The sequence below is a fragment of the Hesperophylax consimilis genome, chromosome 21, assembly GCF_061612785.1.
Source record: "Hesperophylax consimilis isolate HC1 chromosome 21, BYU_Hcon_1.0, whole genome shotgun sequence".
NCBI classification, from domain to species: Eukaryota; Metazoa; Arthropoda; class Insecta; order Trichoptera; family Limnephilidae; genus Hesperophylax; species Hesperophylax consimilis.
In genome coordinates this window covers 25,621,155-25,647,574 of record NC_142856.1, presented here as the reverse complement: position 1 = coordinate 25,647,574, position 26,420 = coordinate 25,621,155, and the positions used below count along the sequence as shown (strand labels likewise).

The 26,420-nt window shown below is 35.2% G+C and overlaps 1 protein-coding gene across 4 annotated transcripts; it reads right to left on the bottom strand.

The window, feature by feature from the left end:
- Nucleotides 1-1,092: 1,092 nt before the first annotated feature.
- On the bottom strand, nucleotides 1,093-18,171 carry LOC149413795 (uncharacterized). 4 transcript variants are annotated; one of them, XM_089644654.1, is made up of 14 exons: nucleotides 17,420-18,171; nucleotides 17,229-17,345; nucleotides 16,916-16,984; nucleotides 13,567-13,632; nucleotides 13,421-13,477; nucleotides 13,076-13,141; nucleotides 12,906-12,968; nucleotides 12,742-12,816; nucleotides 12,587-12,652; nucleotides 12,432-12,497; nucleotides 12,277-12,342; nucleotides 12,120-12,200; nucleotides 9,784-9,852; nucleotides 1,093-8,308 (listed from the first exon to the last, which is right to left on the bottom strand). In XM_089644654.1, the coding sequence occupies exons 1-14, from the start codon at nucleotides 17,721-17,723 to the stop codon at nucleotides 5,982-5,984; spliced, it is 3,492 nt and encodes a 1,163-aa protein (XP_089500780.1). In that variant the 5' UTR covers nucleotides 17,724-18,171; the 3' UTR covers nucleotides 1,093-5,981. The 4 variants fall into 4 exon arrangements, with proteins under 4 accessions (XP_089500780.1, XP_089500782.1, XP_089500781.1 ...); XM_089644656.1 differs by lacking the exon at nucleotides 12,742-12,816; XM_089644655.1 differs by lacking the exon at nucleotides 12,906-12,968.
- Nucleotides 18,172-26,420: the final 8,249 nt, after the last annotated feature.

The following is a 26,420-nucleotide window of genomic DNA, read 5'->3' as shown; positions in this document are numbered from 1 at the left end:
AATTCTACATTTACAGGCCATCTTTAAAAGTGGTACCAGGGGTATAACTCCGATCGAAATTTGGTACCGAAATATTGTGACTATAATAACCGATGAAAAACTTTGAAAGTCGATAGAATAAACTTTCAGAGTTTTTCATTGGTGTATATTATAATAAGTAGCCTCCGAATGAGAATTGTACTGTCTATATATTGGCATATCTATGGTTTTCAGGACCAATTTGTTTCAAACAAAAAGCCCGAAGATATGGATCTAGTTAGTGGTTTATTTATGAGTGGTAGGTACTATTGAAGTCATGTTATGTTCTGTGATTTTTCACAGGTAATAAACTAGTTAATAAATAATTGAAGTCATAAAATATGAACTTTAAATAGAAAAGGGAAGGAATAAACAATAATGTGTTTTATCTTGTGACCCCCGGAGTGATTTAAACACAATGGAAGCTATTTCCCATTTTCCAATACACAATTTGATGTAATTTTTTAAAGAATATTCTTTGAAAAATATTACCCCCGTGTAAATCTATCAATATAAATAAAAATGTTTATTTATTCAAAATCGAATTTGAATATGCGTATATTTACATACCTATATTATAAAGATTTTACATACATATATTTTAAAGATGGGTCACCTGAGACAAGTAAAAACATGCGTTTTTTGAAAAACAGTACCTTCTGTTGGACGTAAAAGCAGCACGCACTATTGTTTCTCTATTTGCACAGACAGATTGAGCCACGGCAACGCGTGGTGGGGTGCAGGTAGTACAGAATAAATTAAGTGTAATTAGTTTGGAACCATTCTTTGTTCTAGGATATTGTGGAAGGGATGAACACATCTGGTCAATGATCAATGTGACTGGTCTCATGCTTTGGTACTGCATTTAAATATAAGTATTTACTGAAATTAATCTTAAAAACTCAAAATACGTCCACAGTCAAAAGAGTAATAGTTTGGAGTGGGGTGTTCCTTACCATCTGGTCCTGACGCAGAATGTGGCCGTGACCTGTCAATCACCCAAACAACAAACGCCAGTGCTTTTTAAACGGTGGGATATATTTTTAAATAAAAATAATTTTACAGTACTCACTGTTCTTTATTTTTCTAAAAAAATTACAAACATTTCAATAAATTTAAAAAGAAAACATAACAAAAGATAACCTTCGTTACATTGAACCATTGTGAATAATCTTTTTAAAAATAATATAATATCACATTGACGATTTTGAGACTCTGCTCAAAACAAAAATTGACTTTCAAAATTTTTATTTTGACATTCTTTAAGATTTATCATTATTTTTATTTGTGAACTCATCAGAAAGAAAATGTATTAAAGACTTGGTACCACAAAAGAGTGTACAGTGAAATCTCATTCGATCATTTCTGGTATAATGGTTTTCCCTCATTTGTCCTTTATTTCTTCCAGTCCCGAATTGATTTCATACAAATTTCGTAAAAGTAGATCACATCGATCGATCCTCTATGTAACATTTTTACTGCATTGATCATTTTGATCATTCAAAAGGCATGGACGACTACGAACATTTCAAATTAGTGTTTGTGACCTCGATGCAGCAATGGGTGTAAAACAAGGAAATATTTTATTATTAGTAGATAACTGCGCAGCTCACCTAAGTGATTTGACATTTGTATGAATGTAGCTTTTTGTTTATTCCCGCATCATCAGTTTTTTTCGAGGTCCCTTCAAAAACGATAGACAGAGGTTTCACTTTACCACGCAATTGTTCAGTCTAATAATTTAATAATTAACACACCTACAGCGAGAAAAATAAGGTCCCGTTCGTTAAAAATTATGCATTAAACTGCTGTATCTTTGAAAATAATGCATTCGAATGAATTTTTTTTTTACATAGTAGTCATATCCTAACTATAAAAGTATATATAACTCATCAAAATGACAATTCAACTCACCTATAAAAAGTGTTATAAAGTTATGAAAAGTGATGAAACAAAAACTAAGTTAAATATGTAACTATTTAACCTAGTTTATGTTTCATCACTCAATCCATCATCTTTTAACTTTTTGCACTCCTAATTTTTTTTTTAATTACCTGCTACCAACTCCTTAATTAATTTACAAAAAAGGGATAAAAAGTGGCCTCAATAAAAAGTTAAACAAAAATTTTTAAAATATGTAATTTTTATTACTCTTTCTTTACATAGAGTACAAAAAACATAGAAATATATAAAATTAACAACTTAATATGCCCTTATTCACTTAAACTTTTTCAGTGCTTTCTCGGCCACGAAATATTTGCTACTAAAAACAGTAAAAACAAATGTAAATACACAAACAGAACAAAATATTATGTGATAACAAGTGAATAGGTATAAGAATCCTTTGTTATGTGTTGGGAGAAATCCCTCAGCGCTTCCTATTGTTACGCAGGTAGACAGGCAAGTACCTACCTACTTACATGCGTCGCAACCAAATAACTGCGCAGTGCATTTACAAGGTTAAAAATAATATGATTTTAAAAATTATCTAAAAGGCGAAACTTGACGAGATATATGTATTTTGCGTATTCGGAATATTCAGAATGAGATATAAAGTGTTTAAAAGAAAAAAAAATACATTTGATAATTTAAATTATTTTTCGAAATTGCGTTACTATAATGTCGAGTATGACTCGACATAGGAGTTGGTGTAAGAAATATAATGTCGAGCCACACTCGACAAAGGAGTGGTAAGGGTTAAAGGTGTGTTGAATTGTCATTTTGAGGAGTTATCATAGAACCAAAAGTACTATCGGAAATTGAAGCCTACTTTGTAATACAACTCCTTAATCTGAAGTTAATATCAGTCTTGGGTCATCTAGTTATGTATTTTATTTCATAACATAAAATTTGGTTTTCAATTTCGCACAAATCATTAGAAAAAAAAAATTAACATTTCCGCATCTCCAGTACCATAAGTTTGAGGATTTGTTTTCATTCTACAGGTTTAGTATAGTTTCGTTTTTTGTTGTAAAAACGGCGCTATGCAAAAATACATATTATCCGAATATTATAGATTACAGTGATCACCTACTGGTTGGTGTCTACTGGTTTTGACAAGGGGTGTCAAAATTTTATTTGCGCCAGGCGCCGTTTGGCTCAGAGCCGGGCACGTCTATAAATGTCCTGTTTGTGTCTCAAATAAATAAGATCTTTATTTTCATAGCGCCTCTTCACAGATTGCGCCTGTATTTTTACACAGTTATGCCCTTTTCAAATAATACTAGTAATGTATTTACACAGTTATGCCCTTTTCAAATAATACTAGTAATGTATTTTTGAAACGGAAAGAAACATAATTGGTAGCTTTTCTTGTTTTTGGTCAAGAGCAAACATAACAGTTTTTATCGGGTTTTTGAGTTTTTTCCGCTGCGGGTATAGGTCTCCAGATAATTTCAGTGTGCGATATAATATGATATTTTTCTAATAATTGTCTTATCACATATAATTTCAGGGCGCAATCAAGTAATCAGGAAAGTAATGGTTTTGTGCATATGTACGAATTCAATAAATATAAAAAATTAAAGAAAACTTTTTTGTACCACTTAATTGATTTTCTTAGGGAATTTACACTAGTCATTATATCCGCTTTATCTACTAAGCCCATGTTTTTGTTATAATCTTGGATACAATTTGGCTTCGAAATTACTTCTCCAGTTCTAGAATTTATTTTCCCCATTGGAGAAACTGTATTATCATGTCATGCCATTTTAAGCGGTGACAACAGCTCCTGAAGCCCCGAGACATTGTCTGTCGGTGACATTCGTCCCATCACCACAATAAATAATTATATCTAAAATATAACCTGTCTGCGCATCGCACAAAACAAACATTTTTACTCCATATCGATGGCATTTGGATAAAATATACTGTTTAAACATAAGACATCCTTTGAACTGTATAATGCTCTCGTCAATGCATAGATTTTTATATGGCACCATTGTTTCCTTGAACATGTTTCGAGTGTGATTGACCAGAAGTTTAATTTAATTATTAATGTAATAAGAACCACGTGATATCCACAAAACTGAGAATGTAATAAGAACCACGTGATATCCACACAACTGAGAATGTAATAAGAACCACGTGATATCCACACAACTGAGAATGTAATAAGAACCATGTGATATCCACACACGACTTTAGGATAGCGGGAGATTTAAACAATTGCGCCAAGAAATCTGTAAGACCTTTTTTGGATGCTGCTTTGCGTAATATAAACAATATAAATCATCAACTTTTATGAGATGTTGTTAAGAAAAGTTCATAATATTTTACAAAATAATATTTAGCCCCATCTACCGTTAGAACTTAGAAATATCTTCCCGATTTACGTGGTACGGTGTAAATGGCAGTTGTGGCACGGATTGTTCGTGCGCCGATCCGCGTGAATGGCAGCTATTGAGTTAAAAACAATATTTTTCAATATTGCACTTTGAATATTGGAAAACAAAAAATGGCAATATGTTCATCTAACAATTGTAGTATTTTCTTAAAGATTCAAAAAATATATTAATTTAACATAGTTATCGTGTTTAAGGAGGAACAACCCGCTTGGAGCTGGCTCGGTTAAAGAAGGTGTTAAAGGATATTCATTATGATGTCGAGTAAGTAATAAAAAAAGAATCAGACAAATAATAAAAAGTTATGGTAACATATTGTTTGCGGGAGACGCTTAAAAGCGTTTTTCGTATTTGTACACTATTGGTAAAGCGCGGGAGACGCCAAAATGCGTTGTACACTTAGAGTAACAATATATTACGAGTAACGTATGATGTTGGTTACTCTGTGAAGTAAAAATTATGCGTCAGCTCTCGTGACGCATGTACTAGGTTCCTGGCAATTCGTGGAATTAGGGTCGGGTGGCCGGTCGACTGTGGTCATAAAACATGCACTTGAAATAAAATAACTGTAAGATAAATGTTTCGTTTTTTTTTTAAATCTTTACATTTCTTCAGTGTTAAAGCGATATTGTTTCGTTCAAGACGTTCTCTATTTTCTTTTCTGCCTACATTCTGCTTTAAAAATTTCTTACAAAGTATTTGTGTGCTGTGCTCGAAAAGTTATTTGTTACATATTTTTTAGTTATTTGTTACATAATAAAGGGATATTTTTTCATAAAAATACCCTATAAAAATGGACTACGGTAATGATAATCGATTACAATAAATATATGAAAGGCATTGACCGAGCAGACCAATATCTTTCGTATTATTCTATTTTACGAAAAACCACTAAATGGACAAAAAGGCTAGCGATGTATATAATAAATTGTGCATTATTCAATTCATTTGTTGTGTACAACTCCGTAAAAGAAAGGAAAATAATATATAAACAATTGTTTTAGGAAATCGCAGAGCACTGGGTGGCTGATCAGATTTCGACAGATAATAGTCAAGACCCGGAACCAACACCATCAACATCTGGTATCCGAAAAAAATCTTAAAAATCTGATCCTACAGGAAGACTATCGATGGATATGAGAAAACATATATTGGAAAAGATTGAAGGCCCTGGTAAAAATAAGAATCTACGAAGGCGATGTCGTGTGTGCGCGGTACACAAAATACGTAGCGAAACCCGGTACATGTGTAAATTCTGTGATGTACCTTTACATAAAGGGAATTGTATCCAACGATTTCATACTTTCAAACAATATTAGTGTTTAGTGGTGTGTATTTTACAAAATATATATACTACCTTGAATGTGCATGACTAAATCGACAATACGACAAAAGTGCAGTTTTTTCAATTTTTTTTAATTTAAACTTAAATATCATAATTGTTTATCCAAAAATATAAAAATTTGTGACCAGATCATAATGAAAGATTTCAAATAAGGTAAAATACTGAAAATTTTTATTTAAATTTGATCAATAGTTCAGAAGTTATAGCTATTTTACATGAAACGTAAATTTGCGCGCGAACATAATAAAAAATGCCCGCTTTACGGCGTAGATTGTTTAATAAAGCCCCCGCAAACATTGTGTTAAGCATAAGGACCTTGCCTTCCTACATTTAGCAGATTTTAAATAATGTAGTAAGGCCATTTTCTGCATGGAGTCTTGTCCATCATATGGTCTCCTATCTCTGCCACACAATTTTTTATTGATGTCTGAACACCAGACCCTAATTATGTAGAGCACAGTGAACTTTACAATCGCTTCGGTCAAATTATTTTTATGCTTCTGACAACTAATCCAATCAAAACATACGTATTTGAGAATACTTTCTTTAATAATGCGCAAAAGGTGAATATTTTCACAACTATTTATTAGTACATACTCGACGACGTAACGAATTTCCAAAGCGTTAAGTGTTAAGTTTTTCGAAGGATAAAAGTTCCGTGTGCGATGTAATTTGGGAGTTAACATTAATGCATTCATGGTTATGGGATCATATGGATCATCTGTGCAAAATGATTTACATTCCGCACAACGTCGGATACCTCTCCACAGCTCTTTTAATCCTTCAACATAACAGTTGATACGGAATGTTTGTTTGGATAATGATTCCCTAATTTTCCCAAATTGGTCTTCAATGTCCGGTATTGTCATGAAAGAAGTTACATTTGAAATTAAAGTGGAAGAGGTGGATTGAGCATTATCAGAATCGTCAACATTAGACAGAGGAACGGTGGAATCATCGGCTTCACAATTATTGGTATCAGGCGAACATGTAGACATAAAATTATAAATCATATGGGATTTATAAGCAGCTACAAACAAGTTAACGGGAGGTTTTCGGTAACTATGACTTCTAATAGATCTGAAAAAAAATTCCAATGGTTCTAGGTTCAGAAAGCGACATTTTAAATGTTTAAATCCGCATTCTTCCAACAAATTCCACAATTTAGTAATGCCGTGGATGGAAAATATCCAATTATCTAATACAGGAGCTGATGACCTAATGTTCGCGCCTGTTTTCTGATGGACAAATTTCATTGTGCTCATTATTTTCAACAACTTATTCCACAATTGAATGTGTGGGGAGTTTTTCGATAACGCCACACAATATTTATTCCCTTCTTTGGGATGTACTGATGTCCCATTGAAACTATCGAATAATGCACCAAAACATTGCAAAACTCGTGCAGTATGCAATGGATTTTTAGCAAACGCCTCTGGACGTAAATGATATAATGTTTCCAGTGCGGCAGACACTTTGTCACTAAAAACTTGTGAAGCAAGTTTAACTTTGGTTTTTTTAATTTTTTTTGGAATGATGTGCATATCTGTTATTTTGAACATCCTCTTGAATGATTCGGCTGGTACCAAATCGTAAGCCGTCACCAAATTGTCCCAAGAAGCTAACTTTTTATTCCCAGCTTCATAAAAAATTATGTCTTTATCTAAAAGATTATTACGAACACACTTCAAAAGATGAGGTGCGTCAAACAAGGGATAAATTATGTTATTATTTACCAGGAAGTATCCTCCCTTATATTCTGTTCCATCGTTTATGCATCTTGTTTGAGTGTCTTTAAGCAAGGCTTTAACCACCCTACAGTTAACGGTACCATTGTCGCACACAGTTGCAACTGGCTTGAGACCACAATCGAACAATTTGCCTAAAACATTAAGAAGAATTTCTTTCAAGTCAAAATAATTAGTTCCACTTTCTGAAAACGAAAAAAAAACTGGCTGCTTGTACGGATCACTGAGGCCTTTAATCATTAGCACTAGAGCACGATCAGCAAACTTTTTTCTTCTTGTATTACCATTATCTTCAAACCCATCAATATTTCCACTTTGGGCATTGAAATTAATACGAGGACAAATACTCATCTCATCAAATATTAAAACGCAGTATTTTTGAATATCCTTCATAGAATCTACTTTTTTTTCTAAACGGTCAAATACATTTTGATTAATTCCCGGTTTAAGAGATAATGAAGCTATTTCTAAATTCAGGGTCGTAAGTGAAGGTAACCCAAAAAGTTTGGCCAAGAATGGATAACATTTGGGTCCTCCGTTATATAAACCAACTGCCATAGTTTTTTCCTCCTGACTATATTTTTGACGGATGGGCTTTGCTGACGGCAAAATGAATTTAGAGAGAATGGAATTTAAACTAGAAAAAGAATCTTCCAAGCAGGTTGCATCTCTATAACGAGTTGCAATAGCAAGACGTTCTATTAAAGTACAATTCTTCTTTCGTTGGACATATTGTAGCTGACGCCTGCCCTCCTCAATTACTGATTGCAGTTTCTGCTTCCTGAGAGTGAGGGCTTCAGCTGAGAGTGGCTGCTGAGTTGATCCAACGTATCTTAAAATGCTCTTCCTCATAACTAGAAAAAGACAATATTTTAGGATAATGATCAAGTGTTATTCAAATATAAATATGTGTCCCCACCACTTCTGATGGGACTTAATTATACAGCATGGTTATCTAAAACTATTATTGATAAATTAAAAAGCAAAGAATCGCATTGAAGAAGATACAAGAAGCAATCAGATTAATTGTTATTTGTTGTGATGCGATCCGAGCTTAAAAAAGATATTGCAACCGCAAAATGTCAATATTTTTATCAGTTTGGGATCAAAGACAATGTGAAATGCTTTTGGAATTTTATTAAATCTCAAAAAGCAAATCCACAGTCCCAAATCAACTTGAATGAAGGGACCGGAAATTATTTCCCACCCCGAAATAGTTAGCCAAAAATTTGCAGACTACTTCCAATCAATGTACAGCCCGACAGCCCCGCTACTAAATCTAGACTTTACTCCAACTGAGGAGCCCTTTAACATGGGACTTGGGCTAACCAACTCGAGGAAGTAAATGCCTGTATTCAGACACTAAAGCCGGAAAAAGCTGCAGGCACTGACGGAATACCCCCTAATATAATTACTTACATGTCAAAGACCATTATTTATCCACTGGGCTATATATTTAATATTAGTATATTAGCGTGTAAGCCCAATTTTCAAAGCTGATATAAAGAATTACAGACCTGTGCCATTCTGTTAACAATACAAAAAATATTTGAAATGATTATTTATAAGAAATTACATTACCAAAATTATACCTTTTCTATTAGAATACCAACACGGTTTTATGCCAAAAAATCCACAGTATTTGCTGACATTTTCGCGATTGGTGGCCTTAGGACTGGACTTGAGACACCAAACAGATGTAGTGTATACGGATTTTGCCAAGGCATTTGAAAATGTTCAAACATTTAAAGTTACAAAACTTATAGACGACATCTGGGTCTGTGTAAAATATGGCAGATGTCTTCTGTTTGCAGATGTCCTCAAACTTCTGATGGAAATAATCTAAGTTTAAGTCTTACCAAGACTGCTAAACATTATATCGAGTCAATAGCGTTAAAGATTTCGGTGTCGTCTTTGATCCCAAACTGACGTTTTCGGACCACATATTACAGCTTACTCCAGCATGCTACAAACTCCTGGGGTTTATCACTGTTTTTTAAAACAGTTTAATGACCCAGATGCAATGATAACGATGTTCAATGGCGTTATAAGTAAGCTAGTAGTGTGTGTACTCCACACCAAACTGAATATATAAATATGCTGGAACAAACCTAGATTTTACAATTCCTCAGGTATGTCTATATGCGGACTCATGAAACTTATCCGAGGTTCATGTACCATATAGACTTACTTGAGGCAACAAATAGATTTCAAATTCAATTTTGCCCATGTCTACTGTAAATGGATTAATAATCTGACATACAACAATAAAAAAAACAAACGATACCAAATGATGTATGAACAAACAAAAAGCTAGAAATATGCTTACGCTTCGAAGCATTGTTTTTTCGTGTGGCAACTGGATTACTGTTGCCGGGTCCTACAGGAACATTTATGTCTGAAAAAAAAAAAATTATCTTAGTCCTTCAAGGAATGGAAGAAAAGATCTACAAATAAGATGAACAAAATGCAGAATACTATTGGGCGCTTAATATTCCTATGGTGATGGCACGGCAACGGAACCCTTTTTCCCGCAAGGGTAGGCAGAGAGGATGGAACGCCAAACAACTCGGTCTTGACACACACTCCTTGCCACACTCATACATACTCTTCTATTATTCTGACTCTTGACATGGCCGGACTCAAGTATCTGATTCACTTGGTCGTGCCATGTCTTCCTCGGGCGTCTCCGACCCACAAGTTAAATGAATTAAAATAAATTTATCATTAAAGGTAAGTAACAAAGTGAAAAACACCAATTTACGATGTTCTTATGTTGTATGGCGTGCTTGTACTCTCTGTCCATTAGAAAATGGCCCAAAAATAACTCTCCAATATCTCGATTTGGCCTGAAGAGCGAAAGGATTTTCACAAATTCGCGTGCTTAGTTACGCAACTTCATTTTTTTGTATTTTAATTTCTTTATAGTAAGTGTAGTGTCTTTGATGTAGGTACTGGCCTTATTTATTATTCGTCATCAGCCGACTGGTAACTCGCAACTAGCGGCGCGCACACATCCGATTGCTCCCGAGCAGAACCGACGGAGACCACCGGAGACACAAAGCTTTGAGCAACAAGCAGAATCCCTTCGGATCCCTAGGGTATAGGATGCTGTCCTTGCCATGATATTAGTGTAATAAGCTAACTTGTGATAACGTCCAGTAAATAAATCAACAAATACCGGCTAGCTATCCAAATACTATTTTGGATAGCTATTCTATGAACAGAAGTCGTGTTGGCTACTTGTTTGTCTTAGATCTACGGACATGTGGCAGGGGTGACAGATATATAATTATGTATATATATATATATATACATGGTGTCCGGAAACTCGTAGTACAAGCGGGAAACTGGTGAATCTACATCACATTTGGAGTCGATTTTGTAGTATAATTTTTTTTGATTTGAGCTTTCGTTTTCGAGTAAATCGAGTCAGAAGTTGATTTTTTTTTTGATCAAATTCTTATAAAATATTACTGAAGATCAAAGTACCCAACTAATTAAAACTATTTAAAAATTTAAAAGTGAAACAAATAATGACGAAAAAATTTGAACCCTGAAATAGCCAAAAAATATAATTTTTGTTTTTGTTTTTTTATTTTTATAAAAATGCTAAATCAAAAAACTTTATGTTTATTTGGGTTCCCCGTGTGGTATACATTCTCCAGTTTCCGGGTTGTACTACGAGTTTCCGGACACCATGTATATTTACAGGGTTTTCCAATAAGAGGTGTTATTTTGATATTCAATATTAAAAGATCAATGCTTTCGTTGCTTGTGTGGCACGTAGCGCCGTCTCGTTGAAAGTAAACATTGTCCAGATCAATACCATCCAATTCCGGCCATAAAAAATCATTAATCATGTCTCGAGAGCGCAATCCATTCACCGTAACTGTTGCTCCAGCCTCATTTTCGAAAAAGTGAGGTCCAATGACTCCACCGGACCATAAACCGCACCAAACAGTCACACGTTGAGGATAGAGAGGCTTTTCAACAATAACTCTTGGGTTTTCCGAGCCCCAGATGCGACAATTTTGCTTGTTGACGAAGCCACCGAGGTGGAAATGGGCCTCATCACTCAAGATGATTTGCATTTGATTCACTCAAGTGAATTTTAATAATTTCAATGCGTTGTTGAAGCGTGTATCGTTCCATTTTTATTAATGGCGTAGTTTCTACTTGTCAAATGTCAAAAAATGACAGCTTCAAAAGTAACATTTACCGAAATAGCGGGCTATTCAAAATAACACCTCTTATTGGAAAACCCTGTATATCCTTTATAACTCATCTGGTTTTCTTTCAAAATTCACACATCCAAAATGAAATGTCATGGAAGCAGTGCCCATCTCTGATGAGGACTGAAGGCCTGGGTTAATTATACTAATCCAGTGGCGCTCTGGTATATTTATACCAAAATTAAGCCTTCAGCTTGTACTACTATGGGACCTGCCTAGGAGTACACGACTTGACTAAACTCTACACATATTTGCACCCACTCAAATATAATTATATCAATTAGTTCAGCTCCCCCGAGAGCTACATATACTCATATCAAGCTGCAGGAATTATAAAAGCAAGAAAACTACATGCAGTGGCGTCACTGAAAGAATACACAAAGCGCCCGATCCGATCCCTTCCAACTAATAAAAACAGATGTACATATACCTTCATTTCGTACGATTCTTTTGGCAGCAACAACCACACTGCCCCTAGACCAAACGACCCTTCCTGGGAGGACATCATGCTCTGAAATAAATAATTTAACATGTTAACCAAAGTTCATCAACAAAACATAGAATAAGTAATAAAAACAGATGTATACCTCCATTTTCTAGGACCCTTTTTGCAGCAACAGCTACACCGCTGGGCCCTGGGAGAACATTATGCTCTGAAATAAATAATTTAACACATTAATCAGGGATCACGAACAAAGCATAGCATATTATTCCCTTTCAAGTAATAAAAACAGATGTATACCTCCATGTTCTGGGACACTTTTAGCAGCAACAGCTACACCACTGGGCCCTGGGAGGACATTATGTTCTGAAATAAATAATAAAACACATTAACCGAAGTTCATGAACAAAACATAGAATACTAATCCCAATCAAGTAATAAATACAGATGTATACCTCCATCTTCTAGGACCCTTTTGAAGGGAACAGCTACACTGCTGGGCCCTGGTAGTACTTTATGTTCTGAAACAAATAATTTAACATGTTAACCAAAGATCATAAACAAAATTTGGAATATTATTCATTTTCAAGTAATAAAAACAGATGTATACCTCCATCTTCTAGGACCCTTTTGGCGGCAACAGCCACACAGCTACACAGGGCCCACCCTGGGAGTACTTTATGTTCTGAAACAAATAATTTAACATGTTAACCAAAGATCATGAACAAAACGTGGAATATTATTCCCTTTCAAGTAATAAAAACAGATGTATACCTCCATCTTCAAGGACCGTTTTGGCAGCAACAACCACACTGCCCCTAGACCACAGGACCCTTCCTGGAAAGACATTATGCTCTGAAATAAATAATTTAGCACATTAACCTAAGTTCATGAACAAAACATAGAATATTATTCCCTTTCAAGTAATAAAAACAGATGTATACCTCCATCTTCTAGGACCCTTTTGAAGGGAACAGCTACACTGCTGGGCCCTGGTAGTACTTTATGTTCTGAAACAGCTACACTGCTGGGCCCTGGGAGTGCTTTAGGTTCTGAAACAAATAATTTAACATGTTAACCAAAGTTTATGAACAAAAAACATAGGATACTAATCCCTTTCAAGTAATAAAAACAGATGTATACCTCCATTTTCTAGGACCCTTTTGGCAGCAACACCTAAACCTGGGATGACATTAATCTCTGAAATAAATAATTTAACACATTAATCAATGTTAATGAACAAAACATAGAATATTATTCTCTTTCAAGTAATAAAAACAGATGTATACCTCCATCTTCTAGGACCCTTTTGGCAGCAACATCTACACCTGGTATGACATTAATCTCTGAAATAAATAATTTAACACATTAACCAAAGTTAATGAACAAAACATAGAATATTATTCTCTTTCAAGTAATAAAAACAGATGTATACCTCCATATTCTAGGACCCCTTTTGCAGCAACAGCCACATCACTGTGTCCTGGGAAGACATTATGCTCTGAAATAAATATATTTAAGAAATTAAATATTATTCTCTTTCAGTATGTAAATGCTGGTCAATTGTATTTTTAAAAATGTATTCATATTTTTTTGTGCATCATGTTAATCTGCGGATGTCATATTAACACTTTCCGGGGCACGAATTTGCATGCATACTAAGCGTAACCGGCCGCGTCTGAATGCAGTTTGTGACATAGTCGTCGCCCGACTGGACTTATTCTTGTAAAGATACTTCATATGGCCGGGCTTTTTGGCACATATTCAGTAATTCATTTTTACATAACCATTATTTAAATTGTGGTTATTCTTTTTGAATATGTTAGAAAGATTTTTTTATAAAACATTTTCAAAATAACACAATGCATTTGTTATTAAAAATAGTTTTTAATTATGGACAAATGCAATCTAAAAACTAAAAAAAAAACTCTTGTCAACTGTCACCGACATGTTATTCCATAAAATGTTGTTGTGTGGAAGTTTTTGAAGCATTCTGACAGGCAAAGGGGAACACCAAACAAAGGGGAAGGAAGTTATTATTTTACACATTTACAAGGTTGTGTGTGACAAGTGGAACTAACTAACCATGGAAAGAATAATAGTGGACAAGATACGCTCATTCCTGATCAAACTTGACATAATCTCAAACAAACATGGATTTGTGCCAAAAAGATCCACAATTACCAATCTCATTCTTAACATAGATTACTGGACAAACGAGTGGGACAAACGGATTCCCACTGGCGTAATTTATCTCGACTTCGAGAAAGCCTTCGATACTGTTCCAACCAATAGACTGTTGGCTAAACTTAAATTCCTAGGCATAAGAGGACGACTTCTCGAACGGATCAAATCCTTCCTCACTGAGAAAAAATTACAAGTTCGAATTGGCAACCAACTGTCATCTGAGCGAAATGTGACCAGTGGTGTCCCTCAAGGATCAGTTCTCGGTCCAGTTCTGTTTATTTTGTACATCACGGACCTGCATACTATAATAAAATCAGACTCCAGCTGCTTTGCAGATGATGCAAAATTCTTTGCCAACCCACACACTCATCACAACCAACTGCAAATCGATTAAAACGAAATATATCAATGGACAAATGATTGGCTTCTAAAACTCAATGTCGAAAAATGCACTGTCCTACATGTTGGAAAAACTAACCCTACACTTGCCTAGAAACTTAATGGAACACCTCTAAAAGCAGTGACATTACAACAAGACTTAGGAGTTACCATATCACAGGACTTGAAATGGGAACCACACATCGCTGGAATTGTGAAAAGAGCAAATTCACTAACATATCTAATCAGGAGAACCTTCCTTGACCTAACACCGGACATGATGTTAAAAATATATAAAACATATGTGCGACCTCTGCTGGAATATGCTTTCCAAATATGGAGTCCTTACTTCGCAAAGGATATAAATCTGTTAGAGAGAGTACAGAGACAAAATACCAAGAGCTCTGAAAGATCTACGATACGAAGATAGACTCAAGGAACTAAGATTACCAACCTTACAAGAAAGAAGAGAAAGGGGTGACTTGATCGAGACTTTCAAAATTTTATCTGGACATTACAGTTGCCCTAGCATCCAAGAAATCTTCACTACTAATAAAAATATAAATCTCCGTGGACACTCAAAAAAAATTACAGAAACGCCTTTTACATCTAATCCTAGAAAACACTTCCTTGCAAATAGAGTAGTGGATGCTTGGAACAAACTCCCACAACATGTCATCGATGCAACAAATATAAATCAATTCAAAGCTCTATTGGATTCACATTTGGAGAGAAGAAAGGACTTAGTTCGAACTTAAAACAACTCAATTACTGTCAAACTTGTTGCGAAATCAGATATGAGCGCATCAGCAGAATGCTGCCTGCTCATTAATAATAACCCCCTTTACAGTATGTGTGCGCGCCACAATATGTCACGTACACAAGATTGTTTTTAGTTTATTTTATATCAATTTGTATTGTGGTATTTGTGAGGACGAATATTATAATTTATACAGAACGCGGTGACGGTGGCAGAAAGAGTGGTAGTACTGGCGGTTGAATCGAACGCTAAAACAGGAATGAAGATTTCTCTTCTCATGCTCGCTTGCGTATAGCAGCGGATTAATTCGCGTTAGTATTGCCACATGTGGGGGGAAATAAAGTAGTCCCACAGTATCTACTTATTTAATCTTAGATTGTGTTTTTTCTTTTTGTGCATCATTCTACTTTATGTATATCTAAATTACTATTGTGAAATATATTAAAATCAGCTTATGTCTAAATAAACAAAACAACCTTAAACTAATCACAAATATTTGACATAACTTTATTTTCTGATCTCCCTTTTATTCGCACCCATTGTTTTCTGGTAACATTATTAATACCACTTACACATGGTCATTATACAAGCGTACAATCAAATATATGAACCAGAAACCTTTTCTCTGTCAAAATACCATTAGATTCTCAGATTGAGTCAATTATTTGTAAAAATACTTAGGACGGGTTGTTTCGGAGAATTTGAATAATTCATCAAATTTCAAAGTTCATTTTCAAGTTCTGTGAAATATTTTTTCAAGTTCTATTTTCATTTCAGTTTTGTCAAGCAACTAGCCCATAATGATATAATAACAGAACTTTAATAGGACTTTCACAGAACCCGGAAATGAAGGTTGAAATTTGATGAATTGTTCAAATTCTCCGAAACAACCCGTCCTTAAAATTTTTACAAATAAAAATCGTCCACACACTAAGGACGGGTTGTGTCGGAGAATTCGAACAATTCATCAAATTTCAACGCTCATTTTCAAGTTCTGTGAAAGATTTTTTCAAGTTCTGTTTTTATTTCAGTTCTGTCAAGCAACTAGCCTATAATGATATTATAACAGAACTTGAATAGGACTTTCACAGAACCCGAAAATGAACGTTGAAATTTGATGAATTGTTCAAATTCTCCGAAACAACCCGTCCTAAATGTGTGCTCAGAATATTCTCATTTCTGAACACAAATCCTGTTTTATATTATGTTTTAGTTTTAATGTTCTTGTTTGGTCCTGTGCTATAATAGCACTGTTATTATATTTTGTCATCGCTTTGTATAAACAGTATATTAAGTGTTATAATATTAGATCTATATTGGGTAAGGCGCACTGTAGGAATAATTTTAAGAACATGACCACTTATACTAAATTACCGTTTTAAGTTTGTTATAGTAAAACGCACTTGAAGTGAAATGACACTAAACTGCGCTATATAAATGCTATTATTATTATGTATACCTTTGTCATCTTCCGTGACCCTTTTGCCATCAACAGCTACATCTCTGTGTCCCGGTAAGCCATAATGCTCTGAAATAAATATATATTCAACACATTAACCAGTGGAACGCCGATGTGTCTCTGGAAAATGTGCGAGCATTCTAATATTAACCTTTAAAAAATAAAACAGCATTGTTTGGGCTAATAAAACTTTAGGTTCCACTAATACATTTCTGTTTTATGCTCCGGCCTTCAACAGGTTAACCAAATGTTGTGAACAAAACGTAGCCCAAACGCGTTGTTCCCTTTCTAGTATTGTAAATGAGATATATACCTTCATAATCATCTGGGATCCTTTTGGCAGAAGGATCTACATCTCGCGTGACGTAGTCATGCTCTTTGATGGCATCACAATACGTACTGTTGGGTCCCGGCAGAACACGGATGGGGCCTAAAAATAAAATCAATTCTGAAGTGAAGTTAAGTTAAACATGGAACACTGAAAACAAAATAAGAGATTCGCACCTGTAGTTCGGTCACAATTACGTTTTCGAGGTAAATCCGGATATTCTTCGATGTCGGGAAGATTTAGCGTTGGTAGCGCGATATTTCTTAATGCGCCATTTGCGTTTTTGCTTGTGATTGTGAAATGGGAGCCACAAACCGACGCGTATCTCGCTAATATTGGAAACTCAATATATTCACATCTGCCGATCCTCCATGACCACTCGCGGAACCGACTCTCAGAGCGCGGAAACTTATGTCGAGTAGAATTTTTGTCTGTACATCCTATTACACAACACCGCTTAAAATCTTTTTTCGGAGGCATTTTCACAGATAATTCAAAATATTATTTTGACGCCTACCGCGTGCATAAACAAACCACCATTAATAAACAACTATGACCATAAATACATAAATCAACTATCTAGATTGATAACTTCGGCCTTTAGTAGGGAGAAATTTTGTCCACTGATGACGTCACCATAAATAAACCACTCTCGATGTCACAAAAAATTGAGGCATAAACAAACCACTCAGCAAAGTAGAGGAAACAAAAAAAAGCGCGGCCATAGACAATATGAGCTTCCCTAGGTAGGCACCTAGGGAAGATAATATTGTGCTATTCATCAGCCTAAAATATTATTTTAAAAATAAATTTTGGAAATGTTAACAGATTCTCTCAGGACGACAAGGCTCCAACTCACAAAGTGCGGTCCTGCGAAAATGAGCTATAAGGTATCTTTTCTTACGGCACATTTTCTCAGGACGGTGCTTGGTAAGTTGAAAATCTGTCGTCCCAAGGCCGTCGTAAAATAACTCAAAATTACTTGAAATTTGAATTCTACTAAGGAAAAACATTTTCAAACAATGATTGTACTTTTCATCATTGAATGTTAACATTTCTCTGTTTATCAGAAAAATTAAAACTTGGTTACGTGTTGTAAAGTATTTTTTATTTGATTTCAGTAAGATAACAGAAACAGAAACAAATAAATTTATAAGCACAAAACACATTTTAAATGTTTACGAAGTCTGCGACTAAATATTTTTCTGGTTATATTCATTTGAGTCGCTAATATTGTTTTAAATGATTAAATATTTCAATTTGAGGATTTAGTCATGAAGTTATTAAAAAAATAATATGAATACAGAAAACATGAGCACAAAACACATCATAAATTTGTACCAAGTCTGCGACTAAATCTTTTTCTGGTTTAAATATTCATTTGACTCGCTAATATTGTTTTAAATGATAAAATATTTCAATTTGAGGATTTAGTCATGAAGTTATTCAAAAAATAATATGAATACAGAATTCATGAGCACAAAACACATCTTAAATGTGTACAAAAAACTATAAATATTCTTACGCAGGGGAGCATTGTGTTTCCGTGAAACGACTGAATTACTGCCGCTGGGTCCCACAGGAACAGGAACACTGATGTCTGAAAACAAAATGATCTTAGTGGTCAAAGGAAAGGAAGAAAAGATCTGCATATTGGATAACAAGTAACATAAAACAGATGTTTACCGTTGTAATCTTCCATGATCCTTTTGGCAGAAGGAACACACCGTTGGTACCCGGTAAGATGTTATCAAGCTCTGAAATAAACATATTTATCGGTTTAACCAAAGTTCGTGAACTAAACATATCATATTGCAAGTAATTATGGTATTTAATGACATCACACCGTCCTGGTGTAATACGGATGGGGTCTAAAAGTAAATTCAATTCTTAGGTGAAATTAAGTTACACATTACATGGAACACTGAAGACAAACGAAGGGATATTCACACCTGTATTTTCGTCATAACGGGTCCGATACTGCCTTAAATCTGCACAACTCTGACGGCCGGCATAGTCCAGTGGTAACGCATTGGACTGCCATTCCGAAGGTCGCGGGTTCGAACCCGGCGTGTGCAAATAAATTGTATTTGATTAATTTGTGTTATTTCACAATTAATTAATTAAAATAATATATAGTATATTTGCGGCACGTTCCAGAGTGGAAGATAGGTACTACCAGTATCGCCCTGGTGTAAGACCACCATTCAGAATTGAAACGTTGCTCCAAATGGCTTTAGCCGTGTTTAGTGACTAGATCTGAATAGCCAGGTACTTCCCCACCTTCCTCTTTCCCTTCCCCACTTACCTTCAGCCTCACAACATCCCCCAATTGGGGATGCCATAGTCTCACTGGCTCCAGACGGGAGCAGTTGGGACTCTTGTGAGGTATTCACTATAAAAAAAAATAAAAAAAACTACCAATGCCGGGTAGATTTAAAGTCAGCAGTGCGCATCTTCGAAGGGATCCATTGGCATTTTTGTTTCTTTTGTAACTTCGTATTTTGGGTATTTATGACGAGTGGTCCGTCTGTCTGTATAGCCCTTCACACAACACAGCTTCATAATTTTAGACATTTTCACAAAACAACTCATGAATTCACGAAAGCAAACAACATAAATAAACCACTCACGCAAACAATCTGAATCTGTCAGAAGGACGCAACCATGATGCAACAATGGCGTCCATCGTTTCCGGGGGAAATGGAGCGTAGCCTCTCTCTCTGTTACACGGGAGAGAGTGAGAGACCAAACCAGGACGGCTTTTCATTGGATAGTTTGAAATAGACGTCATCAAAAAACCAAAAAAAGTATCGGAGTTATACCCCCCCAGGGGCGTATAATGGGACTTGGACACGGTCAAGCGGCTTGATCGCAAGCACGTAGTTTATTGTCTATGGCACTTTGTGTCAAGCATTTTGACCGTGTACCGAAGCTGGCTTGCAAGCATTGCGCAATTCTACGTGCTTGCGGCGAGGCTTGATGCGAATTTATATTTTTGTGGGAATAGACAAACGACAATAGACAAATAAATATCACGTATCATAAACCATGATATAAATTGAATAAAATTGTTATAAAATAGGTACTTAGTTAATGTTTTTGTGTTCAATTTGTAGAAATCCATCAATTTAAAAATTCTGGAAGTATTTTAGTATTTTTTAATAATTATGACAGCGGTTTTCAAGGTCATTAATAATCAAACTGTAGAATAAATAATTTTCTGAATTTTCAATGGAGAAAACATATTTTTTGTATGAATACCGCACAAGATATTCATACAAAAAATAGCTGTAGCCTGTAATACACTTTGCAAATGCTCATGGGTAAAGCGGTACCTTAACTTGTACCATTCTTGACACCAAATTCGTTTCTTTTTATTATTTTATTCAAACATAAAGCTAACGTAAGAGCCAAGAACGCTTTGTCTTTGACAGATTCCATTTTGCCGCGAGTCACGAAATGACAGGAAGGCATAGAAGTACATATACATAGACCACCACGAAATCACAGAAAGGCGTGGCCATGCTTGACGGAGAGGCTTGATGCGGGCTGTCAAGCCGCTAAGCATAGACAATAATAGACAACAATAGACAACAATAGACAAAAAAACTACGTGCTTGCGATCAAGCCGCTTGACCGTGTCCCAGTCTCTTAACTCCCGCATGACCTTGTAACCCTAATGGGAGGAGTTATCCTTTACCCAAATTCTTATAGACAAAGCTGTTGTGGCTGAAAGCTCAGATCTCATTGGCTCAGAGCAAAAATTGTAGTTTGATCTCTCGCCCTCTACCATAGCGACTTGTGTAACAGAAAGAGAAGCTAAGCATGTGTTATGCTGCGATAAAAATTAACGGTAATTTCCAAGACGCCATTTCGAAAGTCGAAGTCAGTTGAAGCTTTTAGCGTAAATATTTTGAATTTTGAAAATCGTCTAACCCATCTAAAAATAATGTTGCGTGCTACAATTCTTCAAGGTGATAAATTAATGCCGTGTTGTGTTAAAGGTTGCTCAGACGGATTCGATAATCCGGTGCTAGCAAGAAGCAGCAAGAAATACGTTTGTTTGTGGGTGTCATTTCGCAATTCAAAGCAAAAATACGGTACTTTTGGGATTAAAAAAGAATGCTTGGCAACGCTTAATCTTCCAGTCATCATATAATATCCTGTCTATCTACACCAACTGAAAGAAGGACCCGAACCCGTTGTTAAATACAGGTACTAACCTCTCGTTCTTTGATACAATGTTTCTGATTCCTGAATGTACTTCATTGGCTAATAATTTAATTAATTTTCCTTTTCAGACCTATCCGTATTCCGACGCGATACTATACCACGTATTAGGATGCTAAAACTGCTAAACAAAGCCAAGATTACATCAAAAAGGGTCATTTAAACCTCTCCAGAATTACATCATGTAAGTACCTTATTGAGATTTAACCAGTATTTTCAATGATGTTTGCTGACGACAAAGCTGTGGAAATTATATGAAACCCTTGCAGGAGAACTTGAATAACTTAAATTTGTTATTATTTTACTAATATTTATAAGATGTAAATCACCTACAGTACGCTTCAACAGTGTGGAATCCTCATTTGAAGGAATATTCTGAAGGTATACACCTAATTTATATTACAGTGAAACTCGCTCTAGAAGTTTTGTTTTCGGTCCCTACAAATTCTGCAGAAACTGCATAAAACACGTTTTTTTCCCATATAAGAAAGTTCGACAGTGAAAATCCATCACCATAAATGTCCCCTTTTTCTTAAAATATTTTTAATTAATTTTATCCATGAAATTTATTAAATATGTGTACAGTACTAGAATAGTGTAATCATTGACCTCAAATTTTATCTTTTTCTAGGTAAGACAAAGGTCATTTTGAGCTGCATTGGTCCGACGGCAGCCCTTTCTCCCAGGAAACAGAAGACGCACTTGGAGATTTTGGGGACCAGACGACAACTGCGATATGTATATGTATAACATTTGTATATATATATATATATATATATATATACTTTTCTGTAGGCCTTTTTAAGGTATACAATTCCGTAGTACATTATTTTGATATTCTCATAAGGTCTCGCCAGCGTTAGCAATGCAAGCGGCCAAAAATAATCTTTATATCGACTTTTCTCTGCTTTTTATCAATAGGTGTCAATGCATGTGTTATTTATCTAAACCCTCCGGAATAAATTCTCTTAATGGTGGTGAAAATCTTATCAAAATCAGTTGCATAGTTAAGAAAAACTAAGCGCACAAACAGACAGACGCGAATGTAACTTTATTTTATACTATTTAGAGATAATGGATTCCACGTCAGTATCCAAAATAGAAATATTGATTACATGTTAACTTCTATTTTATAATATCTTTTGTTGTTATTATGGTTTATGTATTATTTAAATTGTTACATTGTCTATTGTAGTGTTGTATTGTCTATTGTAGTATTGTATTGTCTATGCCTATGTCTATGCAATGTCTATGGTATTGTGCGATCTATGTATGAGTTTCCGGTCTGAAGAACTCGCTCTCTCTTACCGACAGCTGGCAACGCAACATGTAAAATGTCAATCTGGTATCACATTGAATAAAGCCTTATCTATTCAATCTGAATGACTTTTATTAAAGAATACCAAAGATCCAGTAAAACATGGTGTCAGAAGTGCTGTGAAATAACTATTTGTAGAAATAAACTAAAGAAAAGTGTCAAAAAACAGTGATTGTAAAACGGAAAAAAAATGTCAGAAACACGTGAAAACTCCGGTACAAAAATACTAAATACCTTCGTACCTACAGAATGGACGTCGTGGATACAAGGTTTTGAAATTTATTTAATGGCTACAGGAGCGGATCAAGAGGCTGGACACAAAAAGATTGCAAAATTATTGTACAACATGGGAAAAACTGGATTACAAATATACAATTCGTTTAATGTTGATATTAAGTCTATCACGTATAAAGAAGTTGTGGATCTGTTCTATAATCATTGCGTGCCGAAGAAAAACCTAACAATGGAAAGACATAATTTTTTCAATACGAGACGAGGAGAACACATGTCCATGGAAGACTTCATAGCGGAATTAAATAATAAAAGCCATAACTGTGAGTTTGAAAAATTACGCTCGTCATTGGTATTGAATATATTTATTTCGAACATGCATTCAAGATACAATCACATTAAAGAAAAATTATTACAATCGGATAAAATGAATCTGGATCAAGCCGTCGATATTGCCAAGACAATGGTAATTTCGCAGAAGGATGCAGTGCTAATGAGTGCTGAAGTACATGCCGTCGCAGCCAGCAGTCATCACTTCGAAAGGCGAGGGAGGCCTTCAAGTCCATCTCTCCATCGTCAGCCGAGCAGACAGTCGTCAAGGAGCAGAGAGCAGTACCACAGTCAACCACACGTCAGGTCAACTTCGCAGAGGAGAAATACGTCCCCCAGCAACCAAATATGTCAAAGATGTGGTCAGATTCACCGTCATTCATGTCCTGCGACGAAAGTTAAGTGTAACACTTGTCATAAAATAGGTCACTTCAGTCGTTATTCTTTTAAAAATAAATCAGTAGTCTCACATGTAAGTCAAACAAATAAAAATAAATATTCTAATGAAGTTTATAATATAGAATCGGTCAAAATGTCACAAAACCATAGAAAACAAAATGTCAATTCTCTTCTGTCAGTATGGAATTTTAATTTAATAATTAACAATAAAAATGTCAATTGTATTCTAGATACAGGAGCAATGGTGGGTAAACTTCGGTTTATGGGCGAAATTCCTAAAAAATAAAACTAGTTATTTTTATACTAACTTTGGGCCGGGGAATCCGAATCTGGAAGAATTAGGTTGCGGCAAGCAATATTAACTGAATTACACGACTTTAAAATTTCGACGCACAAACAATTTAACTGGCCATTTTGAACGCTTTCTGACAATAAAACTAGTTATTTTTATACTAACTTTGGGCCGGGGAATCCGAATCCGAAAGAATTAGGTTGGGGCAAGCAATATAAACTGAAAAACACGACTTTAAAATTTTAAATGCAAACAATATACAACGCCATCTTCGATGCGCTTTTTGACAATAAATCCATAGAAAAATAACCAAAGATATTACATACAGTGTAACCATTTGTTGACGCTTCAGTATATAAATTCCAACTAAACAATCAACATACATATGAATTTTCAGTAAGCATAGGCACAATAACCACCAATCAAGTAGTTTAGCGGCTACGCTAGGTTTGTGTAACATGGTTTGTGATAGAAAAGAAAGTGCCCCCTTCTTAGCGCCTACTCGCGTCAAGGCAAGAAAACATCCCAGTTTTCAAGTAGTTTAGCGGCTACGCTAGGTTTGTGTAACATGGTTTGTGATAGAAAAGAAAGTGCCCTCTTCGTAGCGCCTACTCGCGTCAAGGCAAGAAAACATCCCAGTTTTCAAGTAGTTTAGCGGCTACGCTAGGTTTGTGTAACATGGTTTGTGATAGAAAAGAAAGTGCCCCCTTCGTAGCGCCTACTCGCGTCAAGGCAAGAAAACATCCCAGTTATCAAGTAGTTTAGCGGCTACGCTAGGTTTGTGTAACATGGTTTGTGATAGAAAAGAAAGTGCCCTCTTCGTAGCGCCTACTCGCGTCAAGGCAAGAAAACATCCCAGTTTTCAAGTAGTTTAGCGGCTACGCTAGGTTTGTGTAACATGGTTTGTGATAGAAAAGAAAGTGCCCCCTTCGTAGCGCCTACTCGCGTCAAGGCAAGAAAACATCCCAGTTTTCAAGTAGTTTAGCGGCTACGCTAGGTTTGTGTAACATGATTTGTGATACAAAAGTGAATAAAATGTATCTGAATACTTTACGTAAATGAAATAATGTTAGCAAAATTAAAATATAAAATGCATATTTTTTCGTCTCCCACGAAATAAAAACTCACCTTTCGTGATAATAAACCTAAATCTAACTGTTTGAATAAGAAATATTACTGAAATTATAAACATGTTATTTTACGTTATTGATATTATTGCTTACTAGCAACACTTAATTTTATATATCTTTGGTTATTTTTCTATGGATTTATTGTCAAAATGCGCATCGAAAATGGCGTTGTATATTGTTTGCATTTAAAATTTTAAAGTCGTGTTTTTCAGTTTATATTGCTTGCCCCAACCTAATTCTTTCGGATTCGGATTCCCCGGCCCAAAGTTAGTATAAAGATAACTAGTTTTATTGTCAGAAAGCGTTCAAAATGGCCAGTTAAATTGTTTGTGCGTCGAAATTTTAAAGTCGTGTAATTCAGTTAATATTGCTTGCCGCAACCTAATTCTTCCAGATTCGGATTCCCCGACCCAAAGTTAGTATAAAAATAACTAGTTTTATTTTTTAGGAATTTCGCCCATAAACCGAATTTTTTCCGTCGTTTTCTGGTAATAATATTCCTGTAAAAGGACATTGTATTTTATCTTGTCAATATAATGAAAATGAAATGTCAAATATAGATTTTGTAATAACACCCATGAACTGTCATACAATCATAGGTCTCCAAACATGTCAAGATCTATGTCTAATACAAAGAGTATGTACCACTGCCAATGTCAATAATAATTATGTAAAAAATATGCTAAAAGGGTATAATGATGTTTTTCAGGGCCTTGGATGCCTGTCTCACGAATGTCACATCACTGTCGACCAAAACGCGATGCCTCAATGCGATCAACGCCAGCAGACGCGTCCCGTTCAAACTACATACACGTCTAGAGGAAGAACTGGACCGCATGGAGGAGTTGATGGTTGTTCGAAAGGTCACAAAACCATCGTCATGGGTCAACTCTATGGTAATTGTTGAAAAACCTAATAAATGTTTAAGAATATGTTTAGATCCTAGAAATTTAAATCAAGCTATTAAGCGCTCACATTTTCAATTTCCTACATTAGAAGAACTCAGATACAAACTGAACGGAGCCAATGTTTTTTCTAATTTAGATGCAAATTCAGGTTTTTGGATGCTGAAATTGGATAAAGAAAGCATAGATCTTTGTACATTCCAAACTCCATTTGGGAGATATCAATTTTTACGTTTGCCATATGGTATAAACTCAGCACCAGAAATATTTTTTAGGGTCATGACAGAAATATTTTCAGACATAGAAGGAGTCCTAATATTTGTCGACGATTTTCTTGTT

Coding starts and splice junctions, on each gene's coding strand:
- LOC149413795 (XM_089644654.1), bottom strand. CDS start 17,723: ATGCCTCCGAAAAAAGATTTTAAGCGGTGTTGTGTAATAGGATGTACA. Junction 12,969..13,075: donor AAGGGTCCTAGAAGATGGAG/GTATACATCTGT, acceptor ATGTCTTTCCAG/GAAGGGTCCTGTGGTCTAGG. Junction 9,853..12,119: donor AAGAATCGTACGAAATGAAG/GTATATGTACAT, acceptor TTTTTTTTTCAG/ACATAAATGTTCCTGTAGGA.